Source organism: Scaptodrosophila lebanonensis, unplaced genomic scaffold (genome assembly GCF_003285725.1).
Source record: "Scaptodrosophila lebanonensis strain 11010-0011.00,11010-0021.00 unplaced genomic scaffold, SlebRS2 tig00000024-arrow-pilon, whole genome shotgun sequence".
Lineage (NCBI taxonomy): Eukaryota > Metazoa > Arthropoda > Insecta > Diptera > Drosophilidae > Scaptodrosophila > Scaptodrosophila lebanonensis.
Genome location: NW_022060538.1, coordinates 19,264,652 through 19,278,116, shown reverse-complemented (window position 1 = coordinate 19,278,116; position 13,465 = coordinate 19,264,652). Strand labels below are relative to the sequence as shown.

Genomic DNA, 13,465 nt, shown 5'->3' with positions numbered 1-13,465 from the left:
TTGCGGCAGATTTATGAAGTTGGCTGCGTTTCAATCAAACACAGTGTTGGAGAACGTTGATATTCAAGTGAGGCGCGCATAATTGAAAATCAACTGTTTGCTGTTTTTTAAATTAATAAAAATTAAGTATACATATAACTGCTTTAAGTGCATAAAAACTTTACAGTATTTAAATAAAATACATTGGCTGATTTCGCTTAAACTTTAATGTCATTCTAGGCACTGTAAATACAAATTTGTTGTAAAAAATATATGTATACGTATATAATTGACATGCCTTTTTCTATGCATATTGTTAGTGCAAATGATGTCTAGAACAATATCACAGGAACTTAAATATAATTGGTGTGTCATTATTTATAAAACTAGAAAGCTGCGACCCTAGCGTACTAACTATAATGACCTTTCGCATTGTTTTCTTTTTTTAATTGGATGTGAGTGGTTAATTGTCGATGCAAATGACAGAGACGAACAGGTATAATTTATGATATTCATGACATGCGCTCAATTAACGGTTGCACTTTAAAATGAATTTAAGCGTAGTTTAATTGCTGCCCACTTAGCAAAACTCGCTCACTACGAACGCGCCAGAGAGTTGGTGTTGTTGGTGGGTGTGGTGGTGGGGGCATAAGGACTGAGTGTGTGCGGATAGGCCACATGATAGTCCACGTCATCGATGCCTTCCTCATCCAAATCGCGGTTCACCAGCTGCTCGCGCATGCCGTACCGTTGTCTGCGAGCGAAAGAAGGAACAATAAATAACTGATAATTAGCATCAGAAGTTAGCGCTACTTACTCCAAGTGAGATCGCCAAATGACCAGGGCAGCATACACGCCGATGGAAGCCAGGGCGAGGACTACCAACGCGATGCTCAGGAACATGTGACCTTCCGTAATCACACCCGATTTCACGTCCACAGGCGTCATCTCAATGTTGTCGGACACAAAAGTGCGCGGGTCCGTATTGTAGATGCCATGGCCCCTATAGCGCTCCTCCAGCTCCACAGCATCCTTGCTGTCGTCCCTGTCATTGTCATTGTCGCCCGACTCAAGTATTTCGAAGTCGTACTTGTAATTGCGTGCCAGCACCAGATTCGTCGCCGTATTCAGCTGATCCTCATCGCGATGGGCAAAGGCCCGTTGCGTTAGGTCCGACGAATCCGATTCGGAATCCTGCAATATAACGACAAATATTTAGTTCAAACGCATTCCAATGCAGTTGCTAGGCCCCAAAAGGAAAAGCAGACACACGATTAGTCACGTAATCGACCATCAATAATTTATCACTCAAATAAAAAGCAAACAAAACCGGACATGTCATCGACTGCCTTCGTTTTCCGTTGTCTCACTTGTGTAATTGATTTCCCGTAAAGCACGTGTCTCTATGAAGATTTGGGGCTTGCAAAATATTCTCACGCTAATTGCAATTGGTTTGGCAGCTGGTTGACATCAGCGTTTCAATCGCGTGGGTGAAAAATATTACAAAAAACAAGACTAGAAAGTAGCAAAAGCGTGGGCTTACTTATGACTTTAGGGTTTTCCAATTTGGATAAACTATGCAACTACTCGACCTGAGATCATCTGCTAAAATATACGTGAAATGTGTAGACTGAATAACATTATTATGCTCGGAAAAATCATGAAATTAGAGGAACTTCAGGGCTGTTGAAAACTATTTGAACTCTCGCCCGATTAGTTGTAATAAAAGAAATATGTATATCTGATTATATTTTAGAATTAATATAAAAGAAGTGCACGATTTAAGGAATTACTGTTATTTTCATTATCAATTACTCTGTGATATAATATAATATGTGATATAAAATAATATTCTGATAAAGTTCACAGACCATTTGAGCCAGTTTTCATTTACAAGTTTTAGTTTTTCGCGAAGCATTACTCCTATAAAAAAATGTAATAACTCTTCTGGTTCTGTTTCCATTTCCCCAAATTATAAAGGTGCCAAGTAATGCCAATATTGCTCTTGTATTTAGGTGAAATAATTTCAGTTGAGGGTTATGGAAAAGAAACTGAATTTAAATTGAATTTATTGGCATTATTACTGGTCTTATGGAAGGAAATGTATAAAAAGTGCGTAGAAATAAGTTCTTTTTGGCTTTATTGAAATGGAAAGATATATTTCATTAATTTTATTTCTCTACAAATTTGAGTGAAATAAAGAATCCATAAAAGAGAGCATATTATAAAAGTCATATAAAATCGTTTATAAGACCAATAATAATTGATAAAGCCATCGAAAGCACTGACCAGTTATATTCTTAACACTCAATTAGTATTGCTCACAATTATTTGCTCATTTTATGTGTATCCAGTTGCTGAGCAAACAAAAAAGAAACCCTCTAATTAATTTGGCAAATATTGCAAACATGTCTTAATAAGCGCCACAACCGCTCCGCTTCCCTGCCCTGCCCTGCCCGTGCCCCTAACTGGATATAAACTCAAGTGCTAATTTGCTTGCACCTTTCAGCAGGGACAGAGGGGGATATGCAAGTACTATGTAACTCCCAAAACATTTGTTTAAATCGTGTAAAATGCCAACCAAGGGAGCTTGTGTTTGCTTAACTGGGCTTATCAAATGGTTAATTAGCTGTGAACCAATAAAGACAGCCTAGAGCACTAATATTTGATTTGCATATCTGTCAGTCTGGCAAACATGAAATACGAGTAGTTACATGCATTTTCTGGGAAGACTGGCGACTTCTAAACTTTCAACTCGCATTGCGAATACTCTGTCCGAACGGCCTTGAACGGTATACTCGTAGTCAAAAGGTCGCCATCTCAAGTGGCTTGTAATTTAAGCTTCATTAGAGCGCAAATCCCAGTTGGCGACGATGCTGGGGCAGTCAGGGTGGGGAAGGCGGGGTACTCTGAACAGCGAGCGTATGTCGAGAACGACGACAACAACTACGTGACTGGTCGGTCTTCAAACATTGCTCCCTATCCATCCCCCTTCCCGCCCGCAGCGCTGCCACAAGCTGTCGCATTTTTCCAACCGGTCGCGACGTAATTGCTTCATTTGTTTTACAACTAACGACACAATAATAATAATAAGTATATAGTATAGTACATATGTATCTACAGGAAAAAGGTGCAGAGAGGCGACATGATTGGGAATCCGATCCGCTACGATCGCGCGCGATATTTGTTCAGCAAATTAAATTCAAACACGACACAATAGTCTTCGCTGGCATTGAGACGTCACAACTTTTTGAGGAATTACCAAGAATCGCGATGAACTCCGATTGCGTATGAGTGTGAGTCATAGCCACCAGGTGGTGGTGATCTCTGGGTAACCACCCAGTAACGTACCCGCACTTCCACAACCACTTAAAAATGTCTGTCGGCATGTCTGTTGTCTCTTTCAGTTATAAGCCAACTTTTTAGTTGAATTTCGTGACTAAGCCCGGCCTGGCCTTTTCGGACGGGTGCGTGTCCCCCCGGCCCAGTGACGGGTTGGGGTTTCTCTGTCCGTCTGTCCGTCTGTCAGTCTGTTTGTCTCTCTCTCTTGGAGCTTCTTGAATTTTATGCAAATGTCAACCACAAATATTTCGTTGGCGTCGCCAACTTGCGTGCTCTTAAGCCTTTAAAGGCAAACACCGCGCGTGTCTTTCGTTGGGTTTTCGAGTTTGGATTCGGTCTGCATTTAATCAAAGTGAAAATAAATTAACAATTTTTATAAGTAAATTTCCGGTTTATGTGCGTTTCGAAAATAAACCGCAAACTGCATAGCCCCTCAACGGCTCATATTTCATTGTCGGCTTTACGTCTTTACGGCTCCCCGTATACACTCTTGGCCAGAAAACGGGTAAAACGGCAACTTGATGAGGCTTGCGACGAAACAATCTTTCACCAATTTATGTAAATGATGGATATTTTCGCATGCCTTCTATAAACTCTAACAGTTTGGTCGAATGGGTACACAATGGAAATATAGAAATAGGTTCTTTCAGAGTATAGTTTTCGCTTTATCTAACCAAACATTGAATGCAAGGAAAACTTGGGGGAATTTAAAACAAATAATCAAAAGAACTAAAATTAAAAACAAACAATAATTAATAATTATAATTAATAATTAATTAATTAATACTGAAGCTTTTTAAAAATTAAATTTTAGCAACATGTGCTCTGCTTTTCGATCCGCCGAAGTTAATGGAAAATCGAAATGGTTTCTGCGCATAGATTGTTCATAGTATGATCAGATTCTAGAATATTTTCACAATTATCCGAAACAAATGTGCGATATATGCTTTTAAAATACCAAAGGTTTTATGAAGAAGTAACGAAAATGACTGACCTATTCAGAACTAATTTGGATTTGAAGCTCAAATAGAGCTATGAGCGGCACATTTCTCATGCCTATTTATATTAAAAGTATCATCTCATTCTTAATACCCATTCCAGAAGCAATTTCAATTGTGTTGGAGTAGATAATAAGTAGATAACAATACATTGTCCGGAAGGTCTCCGACATTATAAAAAGCTCATATGCAAACTAAAAATTCCAAGAAACACTGATTGCTTTTTAAATACTCTTAAAAACATAAATATTGTCATAATATTATGCTCATTTAATAAACTATAACGAAAGTCTTTGAAGTGTGTTTCATGTTCGTTGTCTAACCTCTGAGCTTATTCATTATTATTATTATTGTTTTGTTTTTTTGGGTGTGCTGTACTTGTCAGTGCGTCAGTTAAATCTCAGCCCTGAAAGGGGCTTTGTCTGCTGCCATCGTTACAGATTCTCAGTTTCTTAATTAGCTTACCTCCTCGCCGCTGGCAGCTGTTTTATTTTTGGCCGGCGCATTCAAGTCACTTAGCTCGGTATCAGTTTTAGCCAAGTCGTCCAAGGGCTTGGCATGTGCTGTAAGAATATGTAATTAAGCAGAAATGGCCATGAGTAAGGTGTATATGAATATATCAAAGGCAGTGTTTAAAGAAGACTAAAGCTCAATTCCCATGAAAAATTATATCTTACTACTCTCCCAGAGATGGCCAGACTCTGGCTTCTGTGTAATAAACATGCCACAAATATTTACTCAGTTTAACATTTTTTACGCATATCGCACCTTGTCCGCCTGGACGGACTGCCAAAATATTTATCTGTTGTTAAGGAAATACGAGTGCTCCGAAAGAAGATAAACGAGTTACCAAATTGCTTGCAAATATTTCTTTTTTTGCCTACAATTTATCTTACTTTTGTTTTTCGGCGTCTTGAGCTTTAGGCAAACAAAAATACTCGTGTTTTTGCAAAGCGACAAAAAAATAGCTGACAAACACATTTGGCAATAAACAAATGAGTATGGCGAAACCAGTATCTATAAAATATGTATAAAGATATCAACGTTCTCCGGAAAGTTGACCGGGATTCACGTTCTGCCTCGCTGCTATTTAATAATATCAAGCTATACTGGGAATTTCATCGTTTCATTTTGGGGTTTTTAAATAGAATCCAGTCGAATATAATAAAGCAATTAACTGAATACTTGGAACTTCTTTGGATTAATATCTCGCTCTAATATACTCGTACATACATACTAGTGTCAAACACTCCATGAAAATTCCCGAAAATTCAAATATCTGGACAAGAGTACGAAGAAATGTTTACAAAATCTTTAAAACTTCTTTAAACTGCTTAAATGTGTAGATATTTAATAGTGTATAATAATTATTCCTATACAGCTTTTCGATATTATTACGAATAAATAATTATAGTTAAATTAAAATTTGCATTTCCAATGTAACATTAATTCTAAGTAATACATTTTTTGTCTATTTGTTACATTATATTAAAAAATAAAAGTTTATTCAAACCATTTCGCACCGTACAATAATGAATCATGAATTCAAAAAGCAACCTCTAATATGAATTCAATGCCGTGTGAGTTCCAAACAAAACGAAATCAAAGTGCTCTTCGTACATAAGAATATTTTAAAATGTAACTTCCCCTTTGTATGATATGAACGCGGAATGAAATCCCTATCAATATATCAAAATTATCTCAACACTTACGGGCCTAAAATTAAATTGCTATTTATAAGTGATATCGGAATCTCGTCGAAAAGTGGCCGCGATATGCATAAATATCTTAAATCATTCTTTGTTTTCGACTTGGAGCGAAATCTAAGTGGGTGTAGCTTCAAAAACAGTTTCCAAAGCCTAATGGGTGCGTGAAATCGAAAACGCGCCCCAAAAACCAAAAAGCTTGCGATCGTTAGCGGCTATTTAACATGCGTCGCGCGTAAAACGCGCATAAATCGCGCCGAAAACGCGTTGGCCAAAACAGGGCCAATAATTGTACAATTTTTCGATGCCGTTATAAATAAATATGAGCAAAACAAACAGTCAGTTGAATTAAAACACTTGCCATTGCCCCAAAAACAAAGCCTCACATATTTTTTGGCCTTTTAGGGTGACATTCACCAGTTGGGTCTTAAATGGGTCTGAGTCAGTAGTGTCGCTTATCAGTTGAAACAGCTATCAATTTGATTACAATTTGTAAGATATGTGGAAGCTTTGGCAATGGACTGCGACCCCTTTAAGATACTTTATTATGCATCGACATGACAAGAACTAGCAATCGAGAGGTTAATTTCCAGAGACCTTGATGCGTTCGGTTCATGGCTGGCTATAACAACTGATGTTTATGCGCTGTAAACTTGGCTTACAACTAAATACAATAACAGTAAAAGGCAAAAGGGTGACCCGCCTGATGGCGAAACTAGTTTCGGATGCAGACGACCACGACGAAGACTACGACGCACTCAACCCATTTCGCAACCAAGACAAAATAAATATTGAGACGCTGCGGGTCGAGTGTCTTTCTGTTGGTTTTTCTCTTATTGCTGGTTTGTTACTTACAGCAAGTCCAGAGCGTTGTTGTTGTTGTTAAGAAGAACAGGCAGCAGAGCGTTAAACAGTTATTGGCACGCATTGTGGCTTTTATACTAATTGGAACACTTTATAATTCAATGAAGTGAGTTGTGCTTATCACTTTTATCACACGCGTGCGTCAGATTGTCTGATTAAGCGTCGGGGTTTTTTTATAGGCCACTTTATAAATAATTAATATGGCTTAAAGCAGTTGCGTTTACAGTGTACGCACGTGCGATTCTCTCGAGCTTTGCATGCAGACTGAACGAGCTCCAAAGTCAAACGCGCACAGCGTTAAAGTACGTTGAAAACGGTTGAAGCTTTATGTGCGCACAATGAAGCGTACACGCGCGCATGCTTGTTAAAGACGCTGTGCAACACTGCATGGGCAGCTTTGAACTTTATTGTAGTTAAGGGAATTCCTTTACATCTAACATTATATGCTTATTATTAAATAATAAATGAATTTAAAAAATTTCTTAGACTTTCTCGGAGGAGTATCTGAGTACCAACTTTGATTATTCCAGCTTTTAGAGGAGTTTTTGAGATCCTTGCGTTCATACAGATGGACGGACATGTCCTAGATCGGGTTTTCTCTGCATGTTACATACTTTGGTCAATCCCTTTATACCCTGTATATTTTTGACTTAAATGAATTTCTTGCATGTCGACTTTCACCAACAACGGAGCTCAATGATTCAAACGATACAACTCTAAATACATAATTGAATGGAGAAGAACATTAAGATCAAATATTACTCATTGAATTAAATTGTTTGTAAATAATAGTTTGCGTTTTATTTTCTAGATGTTTATAGATGTTTTTAACAGTAGAGGGAAGCAACACATGTAAACGTTCTTGTCTGGCTGTGTGTGTCACTGCAAATTTGCCTTGCCTTGAAAGCGTACATTGTATTTACAATTAGGTTTGCCTTAAATATGTAACACAACTACCACTACCACATCGTGCTCGCCTAGGTGGTAGCTGTTACTCAACAATTTGACTTATGAATTACGAAATTATACATACTTCCTTTTATATAATTTGTTGCACTTTAAGCTTTAACATTTTATAAAGCAGTCATCGAGTCTGCACAGCAGCTCTGCTTTGGCGCACACCCGCGGCCAATGTGGCTCTTATACAGCTTACAAGGTAGGTTAAAATATACAACATGTATACGAGCTACATGGGCAGCGGGAGGACGACATTACCAGCTAGCTATAGCTGTGATCACCACCTTCTGGATTCTAGGGATCACATGGTAAACAGACCAGCAGATCCAGACGGTGGCGGATTCGTCGACAGCCCTTTCAGCTGACCAGCAACCTAACATTACACACAATTCGAAATCGTTTTAAGGGCGCAAGTCCGTAAGCTAATTTTGTACACACTTAACATAAATCTCGTTTCGTGAAGTGTATCGGCTAAGTCTATGCAAGTCGGAAGAATGTCTTCTACATACATGTGTTGGTTGGTTGAATGTTTGGTGAGATGGTGATATAAACTAAACTGCCTAGAGGTAGTATAAATTGCATGCAGTGCGACTAAACAAATTGCTCCTGACTGTTGGCGGACAACTCCATTAGGCGCCAGGCAGCTTTTGGATTGAGTTCTTCGCGATCACGGCACAGAACCCACACATAATGAACACGCATCACCTTCTCGGGATTCCCTTCGACAACTTGCGCCTTTTGGTCGCGCACGCACATTATTTGCTGGGCCTGGAACGTAATAATAAGCACGGGACCTTGCTCCATTACCTTGCCCATGGCCAGCTCAATGTTCTCGATGTCCAGAATTTTTGAGTCCAGATATAGACCCTGCTTTTTCGCTTGCGTTATGGGCGTGGCAATGATATTATATGTGCTCTCGAAACACCAATCCTTGAGTATCTCCAAATCGCCACGGACAATGGCCTCCAGAATGTTGGGTATTATGTCCGTTTCGCAGTCCAGCAAGAATTGCTTCTGATCAAAATTAGGGTCAATCCTCACTAGCTCGGTCATTGTCTCCGACAGCTCGGTTTTTGAGAAGAGGCCACCCATAACATCGGACACTTTGTCGGTAAGCAGACGAGAAGCACGGATTACTGGATTTTCCGATTCGTCATATTTCACCTTCCAATCGAGAACTTTATTTACGTAGCTATTGTTGTTCTTGAAGTTTTCCCACGATTGATAGAACTTCGAGTCTTTGTGCAACTCCAGGCCTAGACGAAACAAAATCAGTCTTTGTTGCGGTGAATTAAATGTATTTACATATCATACCTGTTGCTTCCGTGTTTGCTTCCACAACGCGCGTACTGTCTGACATGTCCACCTGGACCCGCTTGCGGAGCCTAACTGGTGAGCGATATACACGATTATCTATGCTCGTTGCATCCATCTCCTTCTTAATCAGCTTCGTCGTATCGGATATGGCTTGAAAAGCGCCTGACTGACCCAGCTTGCCACTCGTATCCGTTATCGTATCGCTAACACCCTTAGCTGTTTTGGACAGCTCTTCGGACACTTTTTTCGCCAGGTCCGACTTGGAGGCGTCGTCAATCACATCACCTACTTTCTCCTTAATGGCACCTAGCTGCTCCTTAAGTATGCTCGATGATTTTTGCGCCTCCGACTCGACGATGTTGAATTTTTGTCGCGCCGATTTCAGAGCATCCGACTGTTCTAACTTTTGTGCCTCCTGACGGAACTTCTTTATGCTCTCTTTCATCTCTTTGTTCTTGTCCATTTCGCTACGCACATTGTCAATGAATTGTGAAAAGAAGCCAGGTCTGCGGCCGGGTGCGCTATAATAGCGTTGCTATTATGGCGATATGTAAATTGAATGCGAATTAAAAATGTGCCAATTAGAACATGAGGCCAGGTGATTAGCTTACCGGCTGCTGCTGCAAATTCTGGGTCGCATATTGGTACGTAAGAAAGCACGCACGCTCCCTTGCAAACGCTGCCAATTTGTACTGCAAATAGGGAGGAGAACAAAGATTATTATTAACGCCATAGATTGGCACTGCACCGGGTCACGTTTAACCTCGAAATGCGCACATGTATGTAATTTGGTCCGCAGTTTTGACAACGTTGTGGGTGCGTAAAATGTATGAACCTACCATAATAACAGGTCTTGTTGTTACGTATAATTTTTACTGGACTTTCGCTCTGTGAGAAATGGCTAAAAAGATCGCGTCAATCGGTTTAAAATTTATGTAATTCGTTGGAGGAGCGTGTGCTATCAGCAGCAGCCAATCCAGCTGGGCCTCGTGTCAGCTGTTCGCGTGCAGTGTTGGCAAGCAGTCGGGGTCGGTTGTGTTCAGTGTTGCCGTGACGCGCGAAATTCAAAATATAACACAGACAAAAAAAATAATGAAACGCGTGTGTGCAGCAACGTAATGTCGGAGAAACGTAATGGTGGGGGGAACGGCGAATAATTCTAACAATTAAACCCGTATTTGAAATGTTTTGTGTGAAATTGATAAGTAAATCTTGCTGAGCCCCGACATGTTTCTTTCTTGTTTGTGTTTTTTTTTTTCTGCTTTGGTTGATTTGTCTGTGCATCACGCTGTCTGGCAACGCAAGTTGGTGGCGACTGCAAGGCGCATACGAACCGTTATTCACAGCTTTTGCATTCCAGGCACCATTGCCGGTTATTTCTATTCTATTAAATTCGTTGCTTCGTAGCCAATGCGGCGTTTTGCGTTTTAAGAATTTGTATATTTTTCGCGCGTCATTTTACACAAGTACATTTTTTTTTCATAAAAGTTGCATTTCACGTAAACAAAGCGTTGTGCAAATTAAGAAGTAGAGAGTTTACTTCAAATAATAATTTATGCCGCTTTCTTATGTGTGTGCGTAAATTAGACGCAACAAAAAAAACGCAATTACGGCACATTTATAAATTTGTATTTCTTTTGGTGTTTCAATTCTTGATACTTCAAGTGAAAAATGTTTCGCCCCAACATGGATGGAACGAGTGTAAATAATAACATTTTTGATGTTTTCCCTAATCTTTCCATATAATGTTAATATTTTTAATTATAGGACAAATTTGGAGGTGGTTTTAATATGTTGGGTCAGTCGGATATGTACTTTGATGCAAATTCAATGAGTGGAACCAACATGTCTATGCCGCCGCCGCCACCGGCATCCGTCTCATCGGCCAGTCTGAGTCCGCCTACGACACCATTGACACCGGAACCCATCACACCTTTCGGTTCACAGACTCAGTTTCCCCTACTGACGGATACAAACCACTTAAGCATGAATGCCACCATGTTGGGCGCAGCTCTGAGCGCCAGTGTGCAGGGCGGCAATATGAATGACGGTTCTCCGCTGCATAGTACCATGTTGCTCCAGAGGCAATACGAGTACCAGTGCCGACTACTGCTCCAGCAGCGGCAGCAGCAGCTCATGTTGGCGGAACAGCAATTAAAATTGGCTGCCTCGGCGTCTGCAGCGAATCATCAGGGAAAGGACGAAATAGCGCATTCACTGAAGATGTTTGCCTTGTTAACGGCCTGCAGTTCTGGTGAGTGTGTATGTGTGTACGTTTCTGTGTGTGGGAAGTGAAGGATGGTGCAATATTTTCTTTGTTTGAAATTACGGTTAATTTCGTTCCACATTCCAATGCAGCTGTTACGTATATGTATTTGTAAATTCGTAAGTCAGACTGGATGGCGCCGGCAAATGAGTATATAAACAATAGGCTATTAACAGGTTTTCTTTAACTATCTCTGTTTCGATCACTATTTCAGAAAAAGGCCATGGCTCCAGGCAGGAGATCATGCAAGACTTTGCTGCCAATGGCTATGTCAGCGATGATTTTAATCGCTTGCAATACAGCAATCCTAATGCCACGCTGGTTGATTCGTCCCCGTCGCAAACGCCGCTCTCTGAGCACATGACGACGGCGCCACTTGCTACTCATCAGCTGCCACCAGGATTGGGCAATGTCTTCGGCAACGTCCCTATCTCGTCATTACCTGCTTTGCATTGGCTCAATCTGAACAACTATAAGGATCACTTAAACAATATGTGGCGAAAAGTTTCCTACGGTAGTTCACATTCGCCAACCAATGTGGGACTGATGGCTTCCGTAGGTAACATGGGATTGGTAGCTTCAGGAGCCAACATCAACACCAGCTGTGCCGGAAGTAATGCCAACAACCCATTGGGATTGGGGGTCAATGGGCCCCAAGACCACATACGAACGATTAACGGAAGCAACATTAAATTACAGAAGCGCCAAAACAATACCAAAACTAAAGATGTGAGTGGGTTAGTAAGGCACGAGATGGGATTTGATTTAATAGTATAACGACACAAAGCTATTTTCAAACGATTTTTCGAATGCTACAGCTGCTAAAGCTTTCGTACCAAAACGATCATCTCACTAGTAATTTACTAAATTTAGTAAATATGTGGAAATCAAAATTGATTATTACATCTGCATATGTAGAATAACATAAAACAAGTCCCTCCCGAGCCATTTGTTATTTGTAGTTCTTGCATAAACTAAAAGAGCATAATTAATGTTATTCCCAACAGGTCAACCGTCATTGCGTGTTTTGTGAAAATAATAACGAACCTGAGGCTGTGGTCAACAGTCACTCGGTACGTGACACGCTCGGTCGTGTCCTGTGCCCTAAACTACGAACTTATGTGTGCCCAATATGCAGGGCATCGGGCGATTCGGCTCACACCATTAAATACTGCCCAAAGAAGCCGATCATAACCATGGAAGACGCCATCAAAGCGAATTCCTTTCGCTTGGCCAAAAGCGCCTACTACAAGCAACAAATGAAAGTTTAAGCTCTGAAATTCGGAGATTGTAGTTTTTGCGTATATTTACGTATATGCGTTATCTATTTAGTTACTTTTAAGTAATATTACTTTGCAACATGCGCCTGGCGCGTTCGAATTTGCGAGTTCTTCAAACCTATATGGTATATTCATCATGAGCAGTGGCTCTCTCAATCAGAGACCCATCAAACTGTCTTTGATACTTCAATCAATGGCAAACATTTTTTACTTTATATGTTATCAAAAAATGTACGTTTTACAATGTACTCACTCTATAATACATTTTGTACAGTCGTTGTGGTCGGTAAAAACCTCTCAAAAATGTCGCCCCGACTGGGCAGTACAATTTCGCAAACATTGTGTCGAATTATTGTATTATATTTTTTTTTACAATTTGTTTAGAAATGGATACACTAATTCGAATATTTTGGAATAGAAAATAGAAATATGAATTTTGAAAGGTCCAATCGAATTAGAATAACATAGTGATCGCTCCAGAAAAATAGGGGCGCATCTCACATTTGCAAAGGCAACATTTTCCTAATTCAATTTTTTTATAACATTGACATTAAAATATTCAAAAAAAACTTTTTACTACTTGTTCAATTACTTTAAAAAAGTATTATTTTTGTAGTGTATACACGATATTACATTATTATTATATACTCTTTATATATTTATATTCATCTATCATGAATTCATCCACGATTTTACCAACTACATAATCGATTCACAAACTCATCAAATTATTTTATCATTTAAAGAAAGAAGGCA

The 13,465-nt window shown here is 39.7% G+C and overlaps 3 protein-coding genes across 3 annotated transcripts; 1 reads left to right on the top strand and 2 right to left on the bottom strand.

The window, feature by feature from the left end:
- Positions 1 to 188: 188 nt before the first annotated feature.
- Positions 189 to 7,102, bottom strand: LOC115621315. The gene is made up of 4 exons (XM_030514932.1): positions 6,881 to 7,102; positions 4,785 to 4,882; positions 797 to 1,173; positions 189 to 733 (listed from the first exon to the last, which is right to left on the bottom strand). Exons 1-4 carry the CDS (start codon positions 6,951 to 6,953, stop codon positions 577 to 579), a joined length of 705 nt encoding a protein of 234 aa, XP_030370792.1. The 5' UTR covers positions 6,954 to 7,102; the 3' UTR covers positions 189 to 576.
- Positions 7,103 to 7,659: 557 nt separating this feature from the next.
- LOC115620350 (mitochondrial import inner membrane translocase subunit TIM44) lies at positions 7,660 to 10,343 on the bottom strand. The gene is made up of 4 exons (XM_030513551.1): positions 10,003 to 10,343; positions 9,775 to 9,855; positions 9,161 to 9,698; positions 7,660 to 9,102 (listed from the first exon to the last, which is right to left on the bottom strand). Exons 1-4 carry the CDS (start codon positions 10,003 to 10,005, stop codon positions 8,438 to 8,440), a joined length of 1,287 nt encoding a protein of 428 aa, XP_030369411.1. The 5' UTR covers positions 10,006 to 10,343; the 3' UTR covers positions 7,660 to 8,437.
- Positions 10,344 to 10,607: 264 nt separating this feature from the next.
- Positions 10,608 to 13,421, top strand: LOC115620349 (protein nanos). Its single transcript, XM_030513550.1, has 4 exons — positions 10,608 to 10,864; positions 10,931 to 11,417; positions 11,644 to 12,158; positions 12,437 to 13,421. Exons 1-4 carry the CDS (start codon positions 10,835 to 10,837, stop codon positions 12,698 to 12,700), a joined length of 1,296 nt encoding a protein of 431 aa, XP_030369410.1. The 5' UTR covers positions 10,608 to 10,834; the 3' UTR covers positions 12,701 to 13,421.
- The last annotated feature ends 44 nt before the right edge of the window (positions 13,422 to 13,465 follow it).

Bases quoted from the DNA above. Each gene is read 5' to 3' on its own strand.
- LOC115620349 (XM_030513550.1), top strand. From the start codon at position 10,835: ATGTTTCGCCCCAACATGGATGGAACGAGT. The intron at 11,418-11,643 runs GTGAGTGTGTAT...TCACTATTTCAG, and splicing joins GTTAACGGCCTGCAGTTCTG to AAAAAGGCCATGGCTCCAGG. The intron at 12,159-12,436 runs GTGAGTGGGTTA...TATTCCCAACAG, and splicing joins ACAATACCAAAACTAAAGAT to GTCAACCGTCATTGCGTGTT.
- LOC115621315 (XM_030514932.1), bottom strand. From the start codon at position 6,953: ATGCGTGCCAATAACTGTTTAACGCTCTGCTGCCTGTTCTTCTTAACA. The intron at 4,883-6,880 runs GTAAGTAACAAA...ATATTCTTACAG, and splicing joins AACAACGCTCTGGACTTGCT to CACATGCCAAGCCCTTGGAC. The intron at 734-796 runs GTAAGTAGCGCT...TTTCGCTCGCAG, and splicing joins ATTTGGCGATCTCACTTGGA to ACAACGGTACGGCATGCGCG.
- LOC115620350 (XM_030513551.1), bottom strand. The intron at 9,699-9,774 runs GTAAGCTAATCA...TCGCCATAATAG, and splicing joins AGAATTTGCAGCAGCAGCCG to CAACGCTATTATAGCGCACC. The intron at 9,103-9,160 runs GTATGATATGTA...TGTTTCGTCTAG, and splicing joins AGCAAACACGGAAGCAACAG to GCCTGGAGTTGCACAAAGAC.